Genomic DNA, 23,156 nt, shown 5'->3' with positions numbered 1-23,156 from the left:
GCCAAGCTGCGAAGGAAGGAAAGGAGTTTGTCACTCTACCCAGAGAGAGCACTTTGTGCTAGGCAGAGGATGCCTAAAGCGTACCCAGTTCTGTGATTAGGGACGTGAAGGGTGGGCCTGGGTACAGTTAACGTGGGGAAGAGTGACAGGGAAAGGAGACTAGAAAGATAAGTTGGAACTAGACTTGCTTGGCTAGGAGTTTGTCCTTGTTCAATAAACAATGGAGAGCTCTTGGGCTTTTTAAGCAGACAAATGACATGAGCATAATTGTGTTTTAAAAAAAATAGTAGGTGGCAGAAGAGAAAAAAAGAAATAAAAGATCCTCAGTGGTAACAAGTACAAAGCAGATCCAGAGAAGAACAGAGTTCCATACTTAACAGCAAGAACCACGAACATACCCACTTCCAGTCCCCTTCCCCATCCCCTAAACCTACCACTGCTTCCCACCCACCAATGAAATTAACTGTCTCCTTTCACCATCAATTCATCAAGCAGGCTGTGAAAGAAAGATGGAAAACCACCTTTTCCCTTTTAATGCTTTCCATCAGAGGTGATAAAAGGAAGGAAAAAAAATAAGGGCATCATGGGGAATTCTAACTGCACTTGGATTTAGAACAGGGAAGCATGTATGAACATGTATGTGTACATGTGCACCCCCCCCAGTACTGTATTCACAAATGACAGGCAGTATACACTCTAAAAAGAATAATTATATCTCCTCTTACCTCATAACATGTATTTACTTTCAATGATGTTGCCAGTTTACCACTGCCTATGGGAGTTTTTAATACAGCCTTGGTGTACCAGTAGCTTCTGAGAAGCACTTTCTCCCCATTATCTCTCCAAGTCTTTTGCCGTCCAAAGTCACTGAATACTACAGACTATACCAGTAATAGCTTATAAGGAGGCCATACCATCACTAAAGAGAATCTGTTGCTTGCTTTATTTGGCCCCAAACATCAGAGCTCTGGGAAGAATTTGGGAGGCCTCCCTCGACTGATATTTTGCTGAGAGGAACATTTCAATCTTCACATAAGTCTTTAGAACATATTTTTAGCATAATCTAGACAATAGAGAAGTTATACATCAACTTTGCTAGCCAACAGCATGCTAATTTGCTCTTTTCTGTAGTAACACTGGAGCCAGACAATGGTCTGAACATTTTTTATTATTAGCATAGAAGTAAATTTCCCCAGTTGTTTGCAATTTTCAGAGACATTGTGAATAGCGAGTCTCAAATGTTTTAGTCATGAAATGCTTTTATAAAACTAAATAACTAAAATAAAACTAAGAAACGAAATTAGCTCCTACTGACCTATTAACTAAAAAGGCGAAAATCATCACTTCTAATTGCACAGCCAAATCTCCATCCTTCAAACTCATGCAATGCTTTGCATATTACTTGCTTTTGCATTTAATTATACACTGTCTTTTACTAGTAGTTAACTTTTTATAACTGTCAGTCTTGCCTTTCTTAATAGATTTTAATGAACTAAAGTTAAGTTAGAGATGCATATCTTTACTGATGTTCATGGGCCACTGAACTTTTTTTTATGTGTAGCAAAAAAAAAAAAAGGAATAAAAAAGTAAGGGTACCTCGTACCCATCAAATTAACCAAAACTCTTAAAATGTATAATTTGTAGACCTGCTGCTTGGGAGGCTGCTGTAAGACTAATGCAGGAACACCCTGCTCAGTGTCCTTTAAGTTGGCACAACCCTTCCTTATTGTCATAGGAACCAGCAATACATTTAAAGGCCATAAAATGTTTTTATAATTATTGTACAAGGAAATTACCTTAAGAAGCAATTTAGATTTAAAAAAGGGCTTTAAATATGAATACATATATTAAAATTTGAATATAAAAACAAAACATTAGAAATAACTTACAGATTCAAAAATAATAATGGCTAATTAAATAATGGGATATAAAACTGTTGTACCATTTATAACAGAAACTCAAAGAAAATTAAGAATTAATGGAAATTCCTCAACTGATGAAAGTAATGAAAAACATATGCCTATCATATTAATCATGAAAAACTGAATACTTCATATTAAGATCAGGAGCAAGGCATGGATCTCTCTCTCAGCATTTCCATTTAACATTGTACTGGAGATCATGGGGCAAGAAGCAAAAGGCACCTAGATTGCAAAGGAAGAAGTAAAACTGCCTTTATTTGTAAATGCCATGCTTAGGTACTCCCAAAACGCCTAAGAGTGTATAAAATACTACTATATCTAATAACTGAATTCAGAAAGCTTGAGATTCAAGGTCAACATATAAAACCCAAGTGTATTTTACACACTGCCAATGAATAATTAAAAATTGACATTAAAAGAACAATACCATTTACAATAAACATGAATTACTTTGGAATAAATTGAACAAAATATGTGCAAGATTTGTTGGAAACTATAAAGCACTGATGAAAGAACCCAAAGATATAATCAATGGAGAGAGAGAGAGACTATATACACGGATTAGAATGCTCAATATTGTTGGAATGCCAATTCTCCCCAAATTGAACTATGAATTTGACAAAATCCTAGTCAAAATTCCAATAAGCTATTTTGTATGCATTGACAAGCTGACTCTAAAATATATACGTAAAAGACCTAGAATGAACAAAACAATTTAGAAAAAGAAAGAAAAAAAAAACAGAAAATTCATACCTACTATCTGATTTCAATTCTTGATATAAAGATCATGCAAGACACAGCAAAAGGATAGATACACAGATAGGTGGGAAAGACTATAGAGAACGGAGAAATAAAAGCATACATATAGGTCAACTGATTTTTGATAAAGGTGTTAAAGCAAGTCAATGGAGAAAGCATAGTCTTTTTAACAAATGATGCTAGAACAATTACACATTCTATATACAAATACAAACCTTAATCCTATCTGAAATCTAAGGGAAAATTAACTAAAAAATGTATCAGTAGAAACCTAAATGTAAAACTAACACTAAACACTAACACTAACACTCCCAGAATAAAGCATAGGAGATAATTTTTGTGACTCAGGGTTAAGCAAAAATTTCTTAGGATAGGACAGAAAGAGCACGACCCATAAAAAGTGACATCATTATGAAATGTTATTATAATAAAAACCTCAGGCTTTTTGAAAGATACTGTTAAGAAAATTAAAAGCCAGAGACTTAAGAGAAAAAAGTTACCAAACACATAACTCACAATAGACTGTTAACCAGAATAAATAAAAATCTATTACAACTCAATAATAAGGATTATTATAAAAACTGGACAAAAAATTTGAATAAACCCTTCACAAAAGAAGACATACAGACTCCCAATAAGAACACAAAATAATGTTTAGCATCCAGAGTCACTACAGGAATACAAATTAAAACCACCACAAGACACTACTAAATACCTATTAGAATGGTGCAAATTTTACAAAACTGACAACATCAAATATATGAGAGCAGATACAACTCTATATGGTGGTAGACATGAAAAGTAGAAAGGCCACTTTGGAAAAACAGTTTCATAGTTTCTTATAAAGTTACGTACACTTCATATGTGACTTAGTAATCCCACTCCTAACTGCATACTGTAGAGAAATGAAAACATATGTCCACATAAAAGCCTTTACACAAACATTTACCATGGCTTTATTCATCAACTGTTTACAATGAGTAAACAAATAATCCCTATAATAAAATACTATCCTGCAATAAAAATGAATAGACTACTAACATATGCAACAATATGGATGAATCTCAAACACACTGTGCTAAGCAAAAGAGATCAAAATTAAAAGTATGATTCCAGTTGTATATATAAGTCCATATACATGACAAAGTTGTAGCATCAGAAATCAGAGCAGTCACTGCCATGGGCTGGGCGTGGGAAAAGGAGACTCACTGCAAAGAGGAATAAAGAAACTTTTGAGTAATAGAAATATTCTGTATCTTGATTTTGTAGGTGGTTACACAACTGTATAAGTCTGTAAAAATTTACAGAGTTGTATATCTAAGAAGGATGAATTTTACTCTGTAAATTATAGTTTAACAAACCAACAAACTAAAGACTATCACATCAGACTATCACATCAAGTGTTGAAGAGCATGTAAAACAAACTGAAACTCTCATTCACTATTGGTGGGTATGAAAAATGGTTCAGGCACTTTGGAAAACAGTCTGACATTAAAAAAAAAATAGTTAAGTAGACACTTACTAAAGACCAAATAGTCCCACTCCTAGAATTACCCAAGAAAAATAGAAGCCAGTATCCACACAAGCACTGGGACATGCATGCTCCTAACAGAGCCTTTTTATAATAATACAAAGCTGGAACCAACAAAATGTCCATAAATACAGTAGGTGAATGACTAAATGAATTATGATATATCCATATAAAGAAGTATCACTCATTAACAAAAATTACTGGCACATCCAATAACCTGGGTATATATCAAAATGTTACACTGAATGAAAGAGGCCAGGCATAAAGGGTATAAAAAAATAGAAATTGTAGAATTTCATGTAATATTCTATAGAATTTTTATATAAAATTTTATAACTTTTAGCCTATTTTAAAAGTCACTTTTAATCAGATATAATTTTATGTACTATAAAATGAATCTATTTTACATGTAGAGTTTCATGAGTTTTGACAAACACACACTCCGTGTGACCACCACCACCACCACCAAGAACATTCCACCAACCCGAGAGATTTCCTTGTGCTTCTTTGCAGTTAGTCGTGCCCCCGTGCCCCCTATCCACCACCGAGCTCCTCTCCAGAGATGTTCTAGAATTTTATATACATTTTAGAATTAGATGTGTTGAATAGTTTATTCCTTTTTATTGATGACTTGATATTTTTATATGGGTATATAATAATTTATTCAGTCATTCACCTGTATATTTATGAAGTAACCAACTGGAAACAAGATAAAACAGGTTTTAGATCCTAGGGTATAAAAATGAATTGATTATAATAATTTATAGGGGTTATAAGCATTAAATAAGATAAAGTTAGCATCAAATAAAAGTAATTATGTTACTTAATATTTGGTAAGTATATAATCAAAGATAGTAGGAAACTAATGTTAGATCAAATAATTTGCCAAATGTCACAACTAGTAACCCAGGTCTGCCCAATTTCAAACTTCCTCACCACGACGCTGTCCTGACACCCGGTGTAGGGCTCCTGGAAATTGCAGGTACAGCAGTCCCATTTTCCTGGTGCTTAAGGGGTTGAGACAAATAAAGGAGATACTAGAAGTTTAATAGGACATGATAGATTCCTTTCTCCATCCCTAAGGGATTTGGAAAACTGCTAAGTGTTCAGCATTTAGAAGAGACTCCCAATACCTCTCTGCTCTCCTACTGGGAACAGATCCTAAGTCCTTGGATTGATTGAGGATCTTGCCTATTTAAGGAGTCAGCAGAGCCACTTTTTCTTTTCTACTGGGTAGTCTTAGCAAATGGTATAGTATAAAACACAAAGAGGGAACCTCAGAAGCTATTCTAAGAACAGTGAGCTGTCCTTAGACACCAATACTATTCAGAAGGCCTTCATGCCCAAGTTCAATTCTCTCTCTCTCTCTCTTTTTCTGTCTCTCCCTACATTCTCTACAAGTTAATTTGCTCTTGAAATCAAGAAAGACCAAGAAAGAAATGATCCTAGCTAACCAAGGAGAAGCTACTTTAAGAGACAAGAATCCCATAAATATGGCTGTGTGGCTGAACTCCCTGTTTGCTGATACACAGCTGACGAGTCTCCATCCTAGGTATGGCTGCCTCAGAGAATTCATCTTTCCTTTGCCTCCTCAACTTACACATTCTGTCTGACCTCTGACTGTAGTTCTCTCTTTCATTTGGTTCCTGTTCCATCTTTGTTGCTACTCTTGGAACTTGGTACTTCAGAATGTCCTTTTGGTTCTCTGCCTTTACCAATGCTGCTTGGTTCCCCTCTCAGAGCCAGTCTTACCGCAATTCTTTACCCATTGCTGGTTCCTGATTTGCCTAGACAGAGTGTTTTAACCTTCAGATCAGGATTCGGGATGCTCTTTTTGGTTCTTGTTCCCCAGGGTCTATGCTTGTAACTGTGGCTCCCAGGTTGCTAATTCTCTCACAGCTAAGGGGCCTTCTTTCTTGGCAAACCGAAATATGCCCCTATTCCCTTCATCTAGCCCTTTGCTGTCACTCTCTGCTGCCCTCCAGCGGCTTGCAGTAGTATGCACTAGTTAGTTAGAAATTAGTTCCAAGGCCCAGCTCTGCTGCCCTTTCCTTGGCCTATGAGTGTCCTTGTAGGGACACTAGACAGTGTAGTTAAATAGAGATGAGGTTTGTGTTCATAACCTGTTAGGCTTTAATTACGCCAACATTACCACAACAACCTCTGATACCACTGCTACTCCCAGGGAAATTCACTGGTGATGACTTTCTCCTAAAGATGTGACTGTCAGATTCCAGGTATGTGATTCCAGGTATGTGATTCCAGATGGTCAGATATGAGTATGCATGTTCATGCAGTGTGTAGGAAATAAGGGACAAACCTCCAGAGTTTCTAAAGTATGGCTTGTTGGGAGAAGCAGAGAGTGGCCCAGGGCCTCAGGCAAGCCTAGCAGATTACCTAGGTCTCTTAGAATGCAGCTGAGAGGATCACCAATGCTCATGAGCTAACAGAAACTGCCATGTAGTTCAGTATGCTATGCTTATTAGCTCTTCACATAAGAGCTGAAATTGAATGAAACTCTAGCTTTTGAATTGATAGATGTCACTATGAGGCTATCTAAAATGATGCTGGCACCATGCCCACATTAAAAGTTACAGTTGTTCTACTGGAGCAAAGGGGCAGGAAGGTTGTCAGAGACGAGACACACTTCTGGAAAAGGCTGTTCTATCCCCTGATGGAACCTCTATGCATCAGAGCGCTGCCTCTGGGTTAGACCCCCATCAACCCAACACTGTGCCAATATGGGCTGCCAGTAATGACAGATAATGTTAGTCTAGAAGGCCCATGCGTCAAAGGCCAAAACCAATGTATTATTCATGGTAAAATATGTCAAAAGCCTGGTGTTTTGCCTCCTGCTAACCAAAAAACTGTCTACAACTGCTCCTCAATGAAGGTTCCTCATCATTGTCTGTCTCTGCACATTTGCCATTAATACAGTTTAAGAACCGATGGGGCCCACAGTGCCTGTCATCATGCATTGGCATTTCTAGACCAACTGTCTAAAGGGTGAGGCCCTTAAAGTGGCTCAGAAGCTACCTCTCTACCAAGCTCAACTGTGCAAAGAACTGAGTGTGTGTTGCCCACATTCCTACTAAGTGGGTGACTTCCTCTCTGAGGAAGAGCAAAGCCCCTGGAAAATATACAGTAGAGCTGATCAGACCTCCCACCTTCCCTTCAAGGACCCCAACTATTCACTGTTTAAAAAAAATAAATGAGAAATCTACCTCTTATAAGATTACCATGGTCTCCATGTGGTTAGCAACCACTACTAATACTTGTTCCCTCCCGTCTGATTCCCAACCTTCTGAAACAATTCCATGAGAACTTAAGAAATTAGATCTATTAAGTTGGTAAAATGATTTCCATAGTGAGAAGATAATGAATAGAAACCAACTTTCCCCATTTGCTATGATGCCATTTGGCCCATTAAATACCGGGGTCAATACCTAGCACTTAAAATGACACCTTACAGACTCTCTATAAGAGTTGAGCTCTGCTTGGATATTGGTCTGGAGAGAAAAAAAGCTTCTGTCTTAAATTAAAAAAAAGAGCTCTGAGGCAGAATTTTTTAACTTACCTCCTTCCTAGTTCATGAGGTGAGACAGAGTCTCAGCGGTTCAAGAACAGACTCTTCTCCATTCTGTAAATCCTAGAATGTGTTACTTATTACTGATTCTGTCTATATATTTTCCATGATGGCTCTAGATACTAATGTCCTGAGCAAGGTAAGGAGGTACATCTGGTCTGAGCAGCTGCGGCAGCACCCAGTAGCTGAAGACTATATATGAACTGTGCCCATCCTTGTGTTTGCTGGCCAGCCTTGGCTTACATGGGGTTAAAGGTCTAGCTCAGTGGAGTCTACTTTCAAGTATGTTATATATTTTTAATTGAATCAGACACAAAGGTGTTAACTCTCCCCTGCTTGGGATTAGGAATCATTTGATGTCAGAGCTTGTTTTGGGGTTAGAAGTATCACTCTGAAGGTTATGGGTTTTTGTCAAAACAACTTGGGCAAAACAATTTTGTCATTTCAACCAGAAAACCTTGCTTTCAAAAACCAAAAGACCACTTCTTAAAGTATTTCAAGTTGACCATGTTATTTATGTCAGGATGCCAAACCATAGCTAAAAGCTCTTTTCTGAAAGCCCGTGTATCAGTGTACAGCAGATTTGTCTTCCTGGGGATCCTTCCAGAAAACTAGGCAGCTGTCCCTAAAACTGAACAATGCAGCATCAATACAAAAACTCAAAATCTAAATAAAGTGGCATCCCCTCGAAGATCCAAGGCCACCTGAAGAGAGATTTTTAGGAAGAGTAGAATGTTTAAAAGGCCTGTTATAAGCAAGGGCAAACTACACAAGACTGTAAGCTTCTCTTGGGCAGGGACCAGGTTCTGGTCACTGCACTAAGCCCACTACACCACGACACCCCCTGCAACAGTGCGAGGCAGAGTGCTGAACAGCGAAGGAAGGTTTTCCAGTCAGGGAGGTCTATGTTTTAGCCAAATGCTTTCTGTGCCTATGTGAAGACATGGACTGTGGTCTGCAGAAACCTTTAGTGGCTCTGCACAGCAAAAAAGATTTGTGTGGGTGGTCTGTATTACTTACTACATCCTCTTCTAATCACCAAATGCCTTTGGGATGTGACAGAAGGACATCTACCCACATACACATGCTGTCCACACAGACATGCTACCGTATGGGTGATACAGATAACCTTTTCCAAGATGACGTGTTTTCTAACTCCTCCACCCACATTAGTCACAGGAATGGCATCTTCCAACTCCATGAGTTGTCAAACTGTTTGATTTCTGATTCTGGTGCAGATGACTCTAGTATTACAGGATATTCAAGATCTAACACAATCTGAAGGCCGACAAAATACTTTAGTTGAGCAAGTGGAGAGTACGTCTCCTGACAGCCCCACTGATCCATACACTTTACCGCTACAGGGTCTGTATGCCACTCTGTCTTCCTCCACCAAGACTATCCCTCATGACCACCTGCCCACACTACCCCTTCCCCGCCCCTCCAGTCTTTTCCACTATGACTCTGTTTGTAGCAGCTCTGTAAATATGGGGGAAAACTATAGGCCCTCCCCGCCCCCAAAAAAAACCCCTCCAAATTACACCGGCAGGTTACAAACAAGTATTAGGAAGTACAAGTGGGAGACAGCTTTCTTCCTGTTAAATACAGCTGAATGCTTGTGATGAAGACTGACACCTGAGGCCTCTCAAGGTGTGGCACTGTCTCACCCCGACACTGGCCTCCTTGTTGGGGGTTGATTAGACTGACCATAGTGAAACATTAAAAAGAAATTCTACTGGCTATATATTATGTTGATATGTTGGTATATCAGACAAAATAAGTTTTTGATTTGTATCAAAAATTTATTTTTTATTTATATAATATATAGTAGGGTGCTCTACTGAGTTTAAAATATAAGCAATTACTAGGCAAAGTTAAGATCTTGCCACAAGAGCCAAGAGCAGACAAGCAAAGAGGGAACACTCCTCTTAGTGGGAATATTCTTCATTAGACTTGGGGAGGGCAGAGAGAAGGGAAGGCAATTTGATTCAAAAACCAAAATTTTATTGAGTAGGATAAAGATAAGATGGGAAATAGGACAGACAGTTTTATATAATTGGGTTCTTAAGTTATTTTCAGGTTTCCCTACCTGTTATTCACAAACTGAAGGTAATAATTTTATATCAGAATTTGTTCAACATTTCCAAAGAAGTATACAATTATTTCTCTGAGGTCCTATGCTTGTTTTTAAGGGAGGTTAAGTGCCTGCAGTGGAAATGCACTGTGTTTACTTTAGACTGATGGTTTAGAAATTGGGGAATAGCTGGCCTAGAGGGAATGTAACCAGCTCAATCTAAAAAAAGCCATAGATATCTTGGGATAGCTTTGCTATAAGAGTTGTTGCCAACAATTTCCATTCAAGAGGTCTGAGGCAATGCCACAGTCAAGTTCATTCAGCTTTATAAAACTTACATATGCTGGAAGTAATTTAACAGTTGGGACCAAGAACAGAAAAGGTTATTTCACTGAAGAAAAGAACATACTCAAACCTTTTCCTATTGGTCAAACATGGAAGATGAACAGCTATAAATTAAATAAGTATACAAATAACACAAGTAATTTTTCTGGGGGAGTTGAAAGTCCCTTAAATGAATATGAATAACAAAAATGTGAACTTTCTCAGGGCAGCCTGCAATAAGCAGCATTTGATGAGGAAAAGTATAAGATAAAACAAGAGGCCCATGAGGAAGCTGAACAGTAAAAATAAGAATAAAAAAGAGAAATTAAGAAATGGTGGTTTAAACTAATTAGCCTAATTCTTAAAGGAAGGAAGATAGCCTAGATCCTGGTTAAATCACACACACAAAGTCATGGAGGAAGGGCTGCTGGGCGCCCCGCGCAACACGAGCCCCTCTGTGGGCCTTCAGGCAGACACCCCCTGAGAATCCAATGACCACATACATGTCTTCCTCCCTGAGACTGAGGTAAGATCTGTAAACTCAGGTTTGATGTCAGAGGAAACAGTGACATTGCTGGTATTATACCTGAAACAGTGAAGTATACTGGAAGATGATCACAGACCATGTGACTGATACAAAATCAGAAGATATTATCATACCAGCCTGACTCAAAGAGGAAAGGAATTGGTGTGGAAAGAGAGAAACTAAAGCCAGAGAAACAGAGCAGACTTAACAAAAAGTTGGGCTAAGAAGACCATGTATGAGATGGAGAGGTCGGGAGGCAGTGTGGGCTGATGGGGCTGCGAATGACACTGCACTCGGCTCAGGCCAGCAGTTCAGGTGCAAAAGGATAGAAAACACAAGTCATGAATTAGGTAATAACATAACGAACAACTATTTTAAATGTCTGCCACCCATTTTTTGTACACTTTTTGGAGCAAAGACTTGGGCTGGAAATTTTAACAATAGTTATAAAATGACAAATGAACGTGCTCTAGCCCAGCAGTTCTATTCCAGGGATTTATGATTGGCACACTTACAGATAAAAATAAGTGTGTGTATGCAAGGTGTCTCTTAGAAATGTCATTTGTAACAGCAGAGTAGTAAAAAAAGCTCTGGGAACAGGCAGCTGTCAGGCAGTAGAGATCACTTAAGAAAATCATGAAAATTTCACGTTGGAATATTATGCGGTGCTGAAAAAGAATGAGGAGGCCTGGCTTTCTGACACTGAAATCTTTCTGAGCCACACTGCTAAAGGAAAAAACAAAGAACATATATTTGTAATTACTTTAATATGTATAAATATTTCTAAATATACACAAAAAGTTAACAAGAACAGCTGCTCTAGGAAGAAAAATGTTGACCAGGAATGAGACTTTTATCCTTTTATATTTTTTTTATCATGAAACATGTGAGTGTTTGGGACTAATATTATAAAAATATTTACATTATAAATATTTTTAAAATTAAGATCATTGGAACTCTCCCAGTTTAATAATGCTATATAAATAAAAATCAGGTTTAAAATATTATATACACAGTATGAACCTGACTTTTTATAAACTTATATATAGGTAAAGAAATTGAAGAAAATACTTCTTCTATTGTTTGAACCTTTCTGTATTTCCCAAACATTCTACTGAAAGCATAATTTTCCTTTACAGTCAGGTAAGCACTACACAGCTTATTTTCAACAACATATGTATATCTTACTTGTATGTTCAATTCAAACTGGTTGTTGAAAAAAACACACATGGTTTTAAACAAAACTTAAAACTAGCTATTTTCTATACTTGAAATAACTTCTGCCCATCAACATCTAACTTTCTGTTTAACTCTTCACCTTTTCCATGAAATATTTTATAATTGCTCAGTTTTACAAAAAACCTCTCTATTTCATGACCTCTTTTGGTACCTATGCATACAATCTTGCTCCTGACTTGCGCTGTTTATTTTGCATTATTTACATAAAAGTCTTATATCCCAGCTAGAGTGTTAAGTTCGAAACTGTTTCCCCATTCCTTGAATTTGGGCCAGTCTTGTAACTAGCTGTAGCCAACAGCGTAGAGGGTTTGCTAGTTCCAAGTGGAGGCCTCAAGGCAACATGTCCTCTTGCTCTCTTGGAATGCTGACAAGACGCCAGGTAAATATGCCTGGTCTAGGCTGCCCCGGATGAGAGATCACATGGAGCAGAGAAGAGGTGGCCTAGCCACAGCATACTAGACCGGGCAGCCCCTAGCTCATCTAGCAAACTGACCTCAAAACCTGAGTGAGCTCAGCTGAACCTACTGCAAATTGCCAATCTGTAAAAAGTTAAGCTAAATAAATGGATCTTATTTTAAGCTAATACATTTTGGAGTGATGTGGTTTTTTAGCAAAAGCTGCAGAAATCATTGAAACATACCTAATGGCTTCATTCTGTGAATGTCATACTTTCACAGTGTGTCTTATGTTAGAGTCAAGTATTTGCTGACCACCTCTTTGCTCCTGGAGAGCAGAGGCTGCATCCTCTTTGTTTGTGTACTTCCACGAACCTAGCTTGTGCTCATTCATCATAGACACTCAGAATTTGATGAACTGAAATAAAAATTAACTAAACTTCAAGCTCTGGTGTTCATCAGCATTATCTATTGAATGTTTAACAACTAGAAAAATACAAACCAAAGCACTATTAAAAAATCAAATAACTCCTGAGAATTTACTACTGGCCTTGTATTGCAATTCCCCATTATTTTAGTCCAGCAAGTACAAGTACTTGGAGTGTACATGTCACTTCAAGGTAGTTCATAAGTGAACCCTTAGGTTGTCCTTCTCAATATTTAGTATTAACCCAACTTTGGATTGTGATGGAAATATGCACATATGTTTAGTACAGGAATGTGAAGTTGTACTACAATACTACTCTTATAAATTTGGAAATATAGAAAGTACAAAGTGGCAAAAAAGGAGATTTTGATGTTTATTGTCTAATTAACATTATTATTATTAACACCAGGTATTCTAACCCCAGAAATCTGACAAATGAGATATGTATGTAAATTTACTATAACTTTCAAGTGCTATGATGTACAATATCATGAAAGCTTATACATTCAAAATGTCACATCACTTTTTTCCTTAAGAAGCAGGAAAATCAGAATAGACAGGACAAAAGAGAAAGGATGAGAAGTTTTGCTATCCACATCTAATTTGCTCCCTAGTGAAATTCTATAGCTTTTAAATGACACCCTGCTATTACAACCTATAAAGAGATGATTTCATCACACATGCCATGTTTTGAATATTTTAAAAATTATCATCCAGTTGATAGTATCTGAGACACTCTAAAGCAAAAGAACATGAAAGCATGCTCAGGATGACTGTACTCATAAACCAGGGAGGTAAATACACTCGATGACAGTAAAAGAACATCCTTGCTTCACTAAACTGGGGACAAATCCCCTTCTTGCATGAGTGTGCAACCCACAACTTAACTTTAGCTTCTTCCTTTTGACATCAGTCATTCCTGTTTATTGTTATCTTTGACTTATAAAGGACATAAAATTTAGTTAATGAAGTGGATAACTAAATCAGAACATAAAAGATTTAGATAGTCTAAATAAATAAAATTGATAAAAATCTGTGTTGTTAGTGTGTTTAAAAGAAAAACATAGTCCAAAGAGAGTAAAGTCCCCAATTCTGGTCCATAAAATCAGCCACATAGGGACTAGATGAGGAATAGGTGACAATGCTACATTTGAAAGACTCAATTATTACAAGATAGGAAGTTCTACAAATCAGGATAAAACCCCATCCCCCAAATTGGGGTGTATTAATAAAAACATGGAGTCCAAGTTAACTGAGACAGTTTTTAGCCAACTTAAGAAATATCTTCCTCACAGTCAGATGGTCCTAAGGTGGACCTTGCCGCTTTGAATCAGTGAGTTGTCTTCAAGGAACAAATTCAAGCACAGTCTGGGGTGCTGTACAGGGATTCAAGGATCAGGCCAAAGGTTATACTGCGGGATTTTTAAGACTAGCCTCCAGCCTCTGAATTCTTTAACTCTATTTTAGGATTCCAAAGAGCACATGCAAAGGACACAAATTCAAGAATGCTTAATCATGCCTCATTTGAAGTCTAGGTACTTCCTTTGGAAACATACTCCCAGGCTTTCTATTTATAGTTGGAACATCTCTATAGTTCAAAAAAAAAAAGAAGTCTCCTTTTAAAAAGATGCTCACTTGCAATAAATTATGAGAATGACTAAGATAACTGCAAGGAGATCAGCATTTTTGGGATAGGATGTGGAAGGATAATTTTTCTCACAGTAATTCAACCTACCCGAGACCTCCTAATAATGAGCTACAGCTCGAGAGCTGGTAAAGTTTTTCAAATGATCTGTTAAAAAATTTAAGCTGCTTTAACAGAAACTGATGTTAATAGAAATTAGGTGACAGATTCAATAAGAAGAGACATACTCTTTCATTATTAGCAAAATTTTGCAGTTTTGGGTTCTACTGTTAAAACATCATACAAGGATCTGGAGAACACGATGTGATAGAGCACAGGAACTTAAGCATAAACAACGGGGTTCGCTGAGAGCACACGAGCGCTGGAGCATGCATCCCCGGCTCAGATTCACCTTATTTTGGCTGTGCTTTCTAACTTATTCCCTTAGTTAACATTTTCTGCGAACACTAGTTGCTTTCCATAGGGACCCAAACCACAAACTGGAGAGAATGACCACACTGCCTTCTCATGAATAGTGAGAAGGGAAATTTTTTTTCCTCAAATGTGTTTCTCCAATGAAATTCAGTTTCTGCTTTCCAAGAAAGCCAATTGGCTCAGAAGTTTCTGAGAAGATAAAGGGGGAAAAGTCCAACAGATCCACTCCACAAAACCCTAAAGCAAAGTCCCAAAGTCCCAGTCTTACATCAGTCAAGGGGTTAAAACCTGAATGTCTCAGTTGAGCGGCTGAATCCACAGGTGGAAACCCTTAAGTGTAGAGAGCTACTGAGCTCCATTCACGACCATGCTGAGAAAGCCTTTATGTGTAAGAGAACCCCCACCTCGGCCCCCAAATATTAAGTTGACACACGTTTCTGGGACGCGGCCTGAATCCTCAAACTTTGGCAGATCTATAGAGACACAATATTCTATTTTCTGCTTAACAGGGCTTTCCAGAATTGTCATCAGATGACAGATTACACCACCCATCACATGGATTCAGGGGTAGCTCAAGCCATCCATTATGGGTTAAAAGCTGTTCCAGCATGAATCGAGTCACAGTGGTAAGGAGACTACCGATACAGCTTTAAGAAATACCCTGGGCATCTAAAAGTTTTCAGAATGCAAACTATGTCAGCTCTGAAAACAAGAGGCACTGAATCATTATGGCAGGAGAAACAAAGCCAGCCCCCTTTTTTAAAACAGACCAAAAAAAAGATTGTTTTAATAGGAGAGAAGCATCAGTCATTGATTCTTACTTCATTCACACTTTCTATCCAACCCCATCCATCTTCAGAGTGAAGAGATGACAGAGCCCAGTTAACTCTCTCCCTCCTCAGGCCCCCACCCATCCTGCTCCTCTGTACCCAAACCACCAAGGCCCACCCACCACTCCAACCCGCGGGCAACAGCCCTATGGAACAACTCATTCTATCTGATGGGCTTGCAAAGCTCAGGTATGGCTCAGGATGGGCTTTCATCACATTACTTAAACAGGGTTGCCTGTCAGGTTAGCATGGGTGGTCAGGGCCTTTGCTAATCATCTTCTAAAATGACCACTTAGTCACTCATGGCTGACCACATTCCACGAAGAAGGAGACGGGAAGACTTCAGTCAACAGAAACAAGTCAACACGGCAAACCAACAATCCAGAATGTAAAACATTTCATTTTCCTTAAATGCTGCTGCCCTCATTATCTGCAAACAAAAGTTCTCTAGGCGGGCAGTCTCTGCATCAGTGCACCTGCTTAGCATTGGTTTGCCGAGTTATCTTTTTGCTGTGTCTGCAGAAGCCAACTATAGCACAATGGGTCACATCACTTGAGGGTCACTTGAGTCCCTCTACTCTTTGGGTCCCTCCTCCCACCTCCTGCCTTCCCTTCTACCCACAAAACCTTTAACTCCACCATAGCTAAGGATCCCAGATAGCTAAATAAAAGAGGTGGCCTCAAACACAGAGAAAAACCCTTAGGTCTCCAGTGTGAATCGCCAACGCCAATCCCCCTTCCCTCCCCTTTTCCTTAAGACCTGATGGTCTTCAGTCACACATCTTAAAAGAAAAACAAAAAACAAAAACACAAAGACTTACTTGTCTCAAGTCGATGAAGGCCAACTGCAGCGTGTCCTCCTGGAACCCAGGCACCGGGCCGGATCTGGCAAACTCTGTGGGAAAGAAAAGAGGATAAAAAGCGCCTTTAACTAACCATGGACAGGGAGATTGGCAGACGGATGACAGGGAAGACAAGAGAGGCTGGGGGAGAGGAGGACCAAGCTTCTAAGGAGTCATGTCTCTCTCCCTTCAGCTTCTTTGTTTGCCCTTCAAAATTTGTGTCATCAAAACACCATTAATTCCAGCATCCTGACAGCAAGGAAACTGTACTAATTCGACCTGAAATTTATTCCCATGAGCCGCGCTGGGCTTCAGAGTATTTGTTTTGTGAATGGACAAACAACTTGCAAAGGAGGAGGGAGTGGGGGAGAGAAAAAAGTTTTTCCTCTCAACACAATAAAATCTTCAGCTGTGAAACTCTTTTCAGTTCCGAAAGCTATTTATATTTTAGATCGCTGAAGGAATTTTCCAATTTCACGCCTGTCACCTCATTCCCCAAGCATTTATCAAAAAATATTCCCTGCCACATCATTAATTATTCCCTCACTGATTATTTATATTATCTCATGAGTGTGTTATTGCTGACACACACACACACACACACACACACTTGCACACTTGCACCAGTAACAGAGGCTCCTGATACAAGGTTTGGCTCTTGAGCAAAGGAACATTTGCACATATGAAAAGGCCCATCTAAATAAATCCTTTTTCAAAAACTTAGGGAACATTTACACATGTCTGTCTTTCTAGCATATTTTTTCTTCTTGACTTCTATTCCACTTTCAAAACTTCTTTTTCTCTTCCCTCTTCTCCAATTTAGTCCTAGGTCAAAGACACCAGACCCCGTGAATGCTATTCACAATGTATGGCAGTGCCTTGGGGACATGCTCAGTTTACGACTCCGGCTTCTGCATCGTTACAGGAAGATAACTGCACAGGGCTATAGGGACAAATGCTAGTAACAGTTAAGAATGTCAAATTTTATTGTCCCTAAGCCTACTTATTATGAAATCAGTCCGGTGTAAGCCCCATACACAGGCACACACATGCAAACACACACACAGACAATTCAAGGGTGGACAGTTACTACGTCTTGAATTCTTTCTGTGAATCCGAAGTGTGATGGACATTTAACATCAATCTACTATTTACCTCAAAAACTCAAGGATCTGCTCAAAGGAAACATGAAAAGGAATGCTTCCCTTTCAATTATATTTTTCCCCAGGAATGAATTTAAGAAATTATAGAGTTGGTCTCATATTTTTCTTTTGAAATTAAATAAAATCCATCAAGATTTTTGCATATTTGTCTGGAAAAATAGTTCAACTAGCTGGAGAGATTCAAATGATCTGTGAACAATGATAAAAATTTATGTTCTTTAAAAATATTTTCCATCTAGGGATTTCACAGACATACAGGTTTTCACAAAATCCTTGCCTCACTTTAAAAGTAATGCTAACAAGCTTAGTTGCAGGGATTACAAAAACAGTGCGTACAATAAAATGTAAAACAATTTATTAAACTGATTAAAATATAGTACAAATGTCATAAAAGAATATTATTTTAGACATTTCAAATAAAAATGACTCATAAATGGAGACAAACTATATACTGTGATTAGCATAACTAAGTTTCTATTTGCTTTGAAAAGAAAATCCCAATGCTTTTTAAAAATTAATTCTACTATATAGATAGGTCAAATGATTAAAGTTTTAAAGAAGTAAAATTATAAAGCTGTACAAAGAGTTGATAAGGACCCTATTAGTAAAAAGTTTGACATAATCCACCCTTCATATTTTATAATAGCCATTATCTATGATAACCTTGCATACAGCAGCTGCGCAAGTCACATGTACAAATTTCCCATTACATGCTCCTATAGAGAGCAGTTCTTTGAATTATAGCCACAGCCACTCTGACAGCCTTGACTGTCAGGTGGTCCACTTAAACAAGCTTCCCATGCAACATGGTTTCATCCACAGTCAGGAAATCACCACTACCCCTCCTGCATGACTCGAGGCTCTGCAGCATGATTTGAAGCATTGCAGTCCTCTCTGTCAGCAGGAACCCTACTTGAGTCAAATGCAGCAACTAGTAAGGTGTTCTACTGCCTACCATTTGCCACTCCAAAGAATTACCTGTGATACGTGCTTTGAGAGCTGGCTTAAACATTTCTGAATCTCCGTAGTGGGCATGTTCCCTGGGGCTCACAGATGACGCTGATGAAACCACTCAGGACTCTGGATGTAGTACACCCTTAGTTCTCAGAGTCTCACTTTATAGACCTCATTTTTATGACACACTGAATCTTCCAGCTTCCCAGAGGACACAGTGGCCTTTTAGATTTGACTTCCCTTTTATAAATCAGAGAGTCAAAGAGTGACAACTGCATCAAGGTATGACAATGTAAAGAGATTGATTTTAATGTACTGCCTATGGAAATATCTAATTATAGTGTATTCAACTTCATATTGTTATTTTTCTCATTGTCTGATACACATAACCACTGTTGTCCCATGAAGACAGTGACCTCCTCAAGGATAAGGGCCATATCATGGAACCTAATGAGTATTCAAAGTAGTAAATGTTCAACAAATACTTATATATTAAATAAGCTAGAAAAATAGCAACATTCATTAATCACACAAACACCTCACTGCCAATAAAAATCCTTAGATTGAAATAGGTAGGGTGTCCTTAACATGAATATTAATAAGTAGGCTTTGGGAATTTATAATTTCCCTAAAATTAGGTGCACGATGATTTAGGGGCTGGGCTCTGGAGTCATAAAAATCAGAGTTTGAGCCCCAGTGACTAGCTCCTTGGTCATGGGAAAATTAATTTCCTTAAAGCGTCAATGTCTTCATCTCAAAAATAAAGCTAACAGTGCATCATCCCTTACGGTGCTGCTCTGAGGACTGTATGAAATGACACAGGTAATGCAGTTGGCAGTGTGCCTGGCATATCATAACTCATTATCATTACAATCAGTTTTTAGTGTGAATATGCATTTCTCTGGGAAGAAGATTCATAGCTTTCATTGACTTCTCAGAGGGTTGGTAACCAGAGGTTAAAAAACAGTTGTATATCCAAGACAAAACATTAGAAGTTCAGCTACCATTCGGTTCTGAGCTGGCACTGCGAATTTATTATCGGCAAATGCTTAAGTGCTTCACTTGAAAGGAGGTTAATATGCCTAATTACCAGTGTACTCGGCACAGCACAGTAATTTTCATTGGTATTATTTTAAAAATTCAATAGAAGCATAAAGTTGATATGCAATTTGTGACTCTGTACTTTTAAAAGCATATCGTTGTCCTAGAGTCATTTTTTAGATATATCAAAACTATTAATAGCATAAGAAAGTATGAATATTTTTAAAAAACACAAAAATTTGTATATAGTCTAATTTCAACCACATAAAATATAAAATGCATAGAAAACAGGACAGTAAGCACTCATTTCATAATATTAACTAAAACTGTCACTGAGAGGAAGATTGTAAGAGGGCTTTATTCTTTTTTACATTTTATAAATTTTAAAAATGATTCCAGACCAGTTTTATAGTAAGAGAAAAGGAAACAGAAGAACACGGGCATGCACATACACACATACCCCAAATTATTTATTGGTGCTGATTTAGTAGTACTTTTTCCAGTGCCTAGAGATATAACTTGTTCAAGATTTATCATGGGAAGCAACGGAGATTGACCTACACACGTGAATTCCCAGATGCTGCCTGATAGAAAGGAGGAAAACTACACATGGGAGGGGACAAGAAGATCAGGAGATCCGCTGTGGTACACTGATGCTTCTAAAAGCTGATTATATGTACACACAAGCCTCTCTCTAGAGCCACGAATGAAAATCTTCCTTCTTTTGACACCACAGAATGGGGAATATGTATGCACATGTGGCCAAGTGGGACCAATGGATACGTAGGACACAGTGCAGGAGCCCCTTTCTGGACTTGTCTCTGGATCCCAAGATCTGTAGTAGGTTTTCAGTCTCTAAATGGCCTAAGCCTACACAGAAGCTTCCATGGTCGGGAAATCTGCAGAATGGCCTGAGTATCACAAGGAAATCAGGGTGCTTGTTAGCACAGAAGCAAACCTTCCCTTTGACCATCTCGTGTTACTTGGGCACTGAGACAAGGTTCCAGTGAGGCCGGCAAGAAAGCTTCATACTGGAAAGCTTGTTGAGATTAGCAAAGCCTCTGACCAGCAAGGTAACTGACCGGCACTGAACCATACTACAGAGAGCTCGCCTCTCCTCAGCAGCTCTTCCCCGCCCTCGTCCAGTCAAGAGATAGACTCCCAGAGTCAAAGATGGTATCGATTTGCAAATGTGAAAAATATTTTAAAGGGTAAATTGCCAAGTCATTGAAGTTAATGAAGGTTTTCATTTTAAAAAATAAAAAGGAGGTGTAAAAGTTACAGGAAAGAAGGCATATTGTTAAGTGAATGTTTAGGTGGGAAAAGAAAATCACACCAAGAAGCATTTTACTTAACCACATATCCAACATTCCCTCACATTCTCACTACTGTTAAACCTATGATGTGTGACAATCATTTCTGAAAACAATACTAATTTCTCAAAAGTATCCTGTAGTTTACATTTCTAATAATCTTCATATTATTAGCAAGAGAGAGAAAGAGAGAGAAAACAGAGGAGGGATTCCACTAATTTCAAAATGCTTTCTAGACTTCTTGAAGGCTGGTCTGAAAATTACTAACTCTGTCACTTAGATGGGGAAGAAAATAAATTTTTTTAATTCAAAATTATCAGGCACATTCACATTTGGCCAAAGAAAACAAAATATACATTTTATAAAGAACACAGAACCCTAATTAGAAAAAAATGGTTAAGTCAGTTATAAGGGGCTTTGAGAAGTCAAAATGACTGCCTTAGTCTGTAATCTGTATAACTAGATAGGACATTATGTAGTTTATCAAAAGCAAGTTGTGAGAAACAAAATATAAAACTAATTCTTCTGAATCTCTGCAAATTGTCCACAGAGCAAGAGTAATTTTCAAAGGAAGATGAACAACAAAGTAAAATTTATTTCAGAAAAACAAAACTAGTACAATACTTAGCAAATAGGTAAAATAAAACTGTTGGAAGAAAACATAATATGTTCAAATGAAAGTTGAAAAGCAAGTACATAAAGTTTTAACCAGAGGTCCCTGAATAACATCACATACTACTGCTCCCAGTAAACTTCCAGGGCAGATGGTGGGCATGACCGCATCCCCATCCCTCGGTGAATGGATCAGGGATTTGGTCTTGGCCAAAAAGTCAGGCAAGAAAGAAAACTCAGTACCTGGGAGCCCAAAGTGTGTTGGGTACTTGTTTATATCTTAAGATCATGTCAGGTCACATGTGGTTTTTGCGGGATTGAAAAAATAAGAGCTGCTGTTGCTGTATTAACATAATGGTTTCCTGGTATCTGGCTCCCTGGAGCAACAGATAAGGAGTGTGCTGGACTACAAAGTGTGGCTCTGGGGAAGCTAAAGCCTTCTTGCATCACTTCACAGTGGCTCCGCTAAGCTAATTACAGAGAGGAGTTGATGGATTCCACAGGGAATGCACTCAAGGCCCTGATGGTCAGAGAAAGGTCAGCCAGAACATAAGGAAGTAGGAATTAAGGTGCGAGATATCAAGGAGACCAGAGAAGAGGTGGGATGGGGTGGGGAGAGGTTGTGGGAGGGAAAAACTCCTTGGAGATTCAACTGACTATATTTGTGCAAGTGTGCTTGTTTGGATCATAAAGAAGAGCCACCTTTATTTGTCTAGGGTATGATGACTCTGATGTAAATTATTCTTTGCTTTTTACATGTAACTCACTAGATCTTCCACATGAAGAAGAGCAGAGGACAGTACAGGCTAACCTGTACCTATTCTCAAAGTTTCTGTGAAAGAAATCTGATGAAAACCGATAGTAATAAAGTATGAGAGCAAATGCCAAACCAGTACTCCAGATTTATAAATAATTTTTAAAGTTTAATTCTCCAAGTTCAACTCTCCAAGCTCCTGTTGCTTTGGAAGACAACTGAAAACTAAGATAGGTACACATGGCTTTTTCATTAATAAGGAATTAATCCCCTATGAACTAGGAAATGGCCCCAAGCATGAAGAAACTTTCATGCTGCTGCTAACAGGCCAACTGTCCCCACTCGCCTGCACCTTGTTCGCATAGGAAACGAGGGTCCAGGCACTTGCAGTGACTGGTGTCAGTGACGGCGCACTTCACCTGGAGTGGGAAGCCATCTAATGAGGAATTAACATAGAAAATGGGAGAAGCTAATTTCTATGCCTTGCTTAACATATAAGAATAATCAGTAAAACAGTTCAATGAAATTAGTTAATCTAGTGAAAAAAACTAGAAAACAATTCTGTTCAAGATTTAAAGAAAGAGATGATATAAGTCCCTACCGTCTCACAAAGTCTAGGGGGCACTGGATGCCCTTGTAGAAATAAAGTGCTGCTCTTTGTGTAAGAAATATTTTATTTTTTTTGTTTATCTTGCCCGAGGTGATATATCAGAAAAAAAATACTGCCATGAGACATATTCGAGATTTTACTGCCTTGTTTTCTTCTAGGATTTTTATGGTGTTGAGTGTAACATTTAAGTCTTCA

The 23,156-nt window shown here is 38.2% G+C and overlaps 1 protein-coding gene across 7 annotated transcripts in view; it reads right to left on the bottom strand.

Annotated features, from left to right (window-relative positions):
* The window catches only part of EXOC6B (exocyst complex component 6B), a 559,588-nt gene that overhangs the window by 128,841 nt on the left and 407,591 nt on the right, over positions 1-23,156 (bottom strand). For 6 of the 7 annotated variants that reach the window (XM_028514764.2, XM_028514769.2, XM_028514763.2 and 3 more), the window contains one exon: positions 16,494-16,567. In XM_028514764.2, the coding sequence (XP_028370565.1) occupies positions 16,494-16,567 (74 nt within the window). Of the gene's footprint in view, positions 1-12,572; positions 15,068-16,483; positions 16,568-23,156 lie in introns of those variants that run through there. The other variant, XM_036028073.1, reaches the window with a different exon arrangement.

The sequence above is a fragment of the Phyllostomus discolor genome, chromosome 6 (assembly GCF_004126475.2).
Source record: "Phyllostomus discolor isolate MPI-MPIP mPhyDis1 chromosome 6, mPhyDis1.pri.v3, whole genome shotgun sequence".
Taxonomy (NCBI): Eukaryota; Metazoa; Chordata; class Mammalia; order Chiroptera; family Phyllostomidae; genus Phyllostomus; species Phyllostomus discolor.
This window is presented reverse-complemented; position numbering and strand designations above follow the sequence as displayed.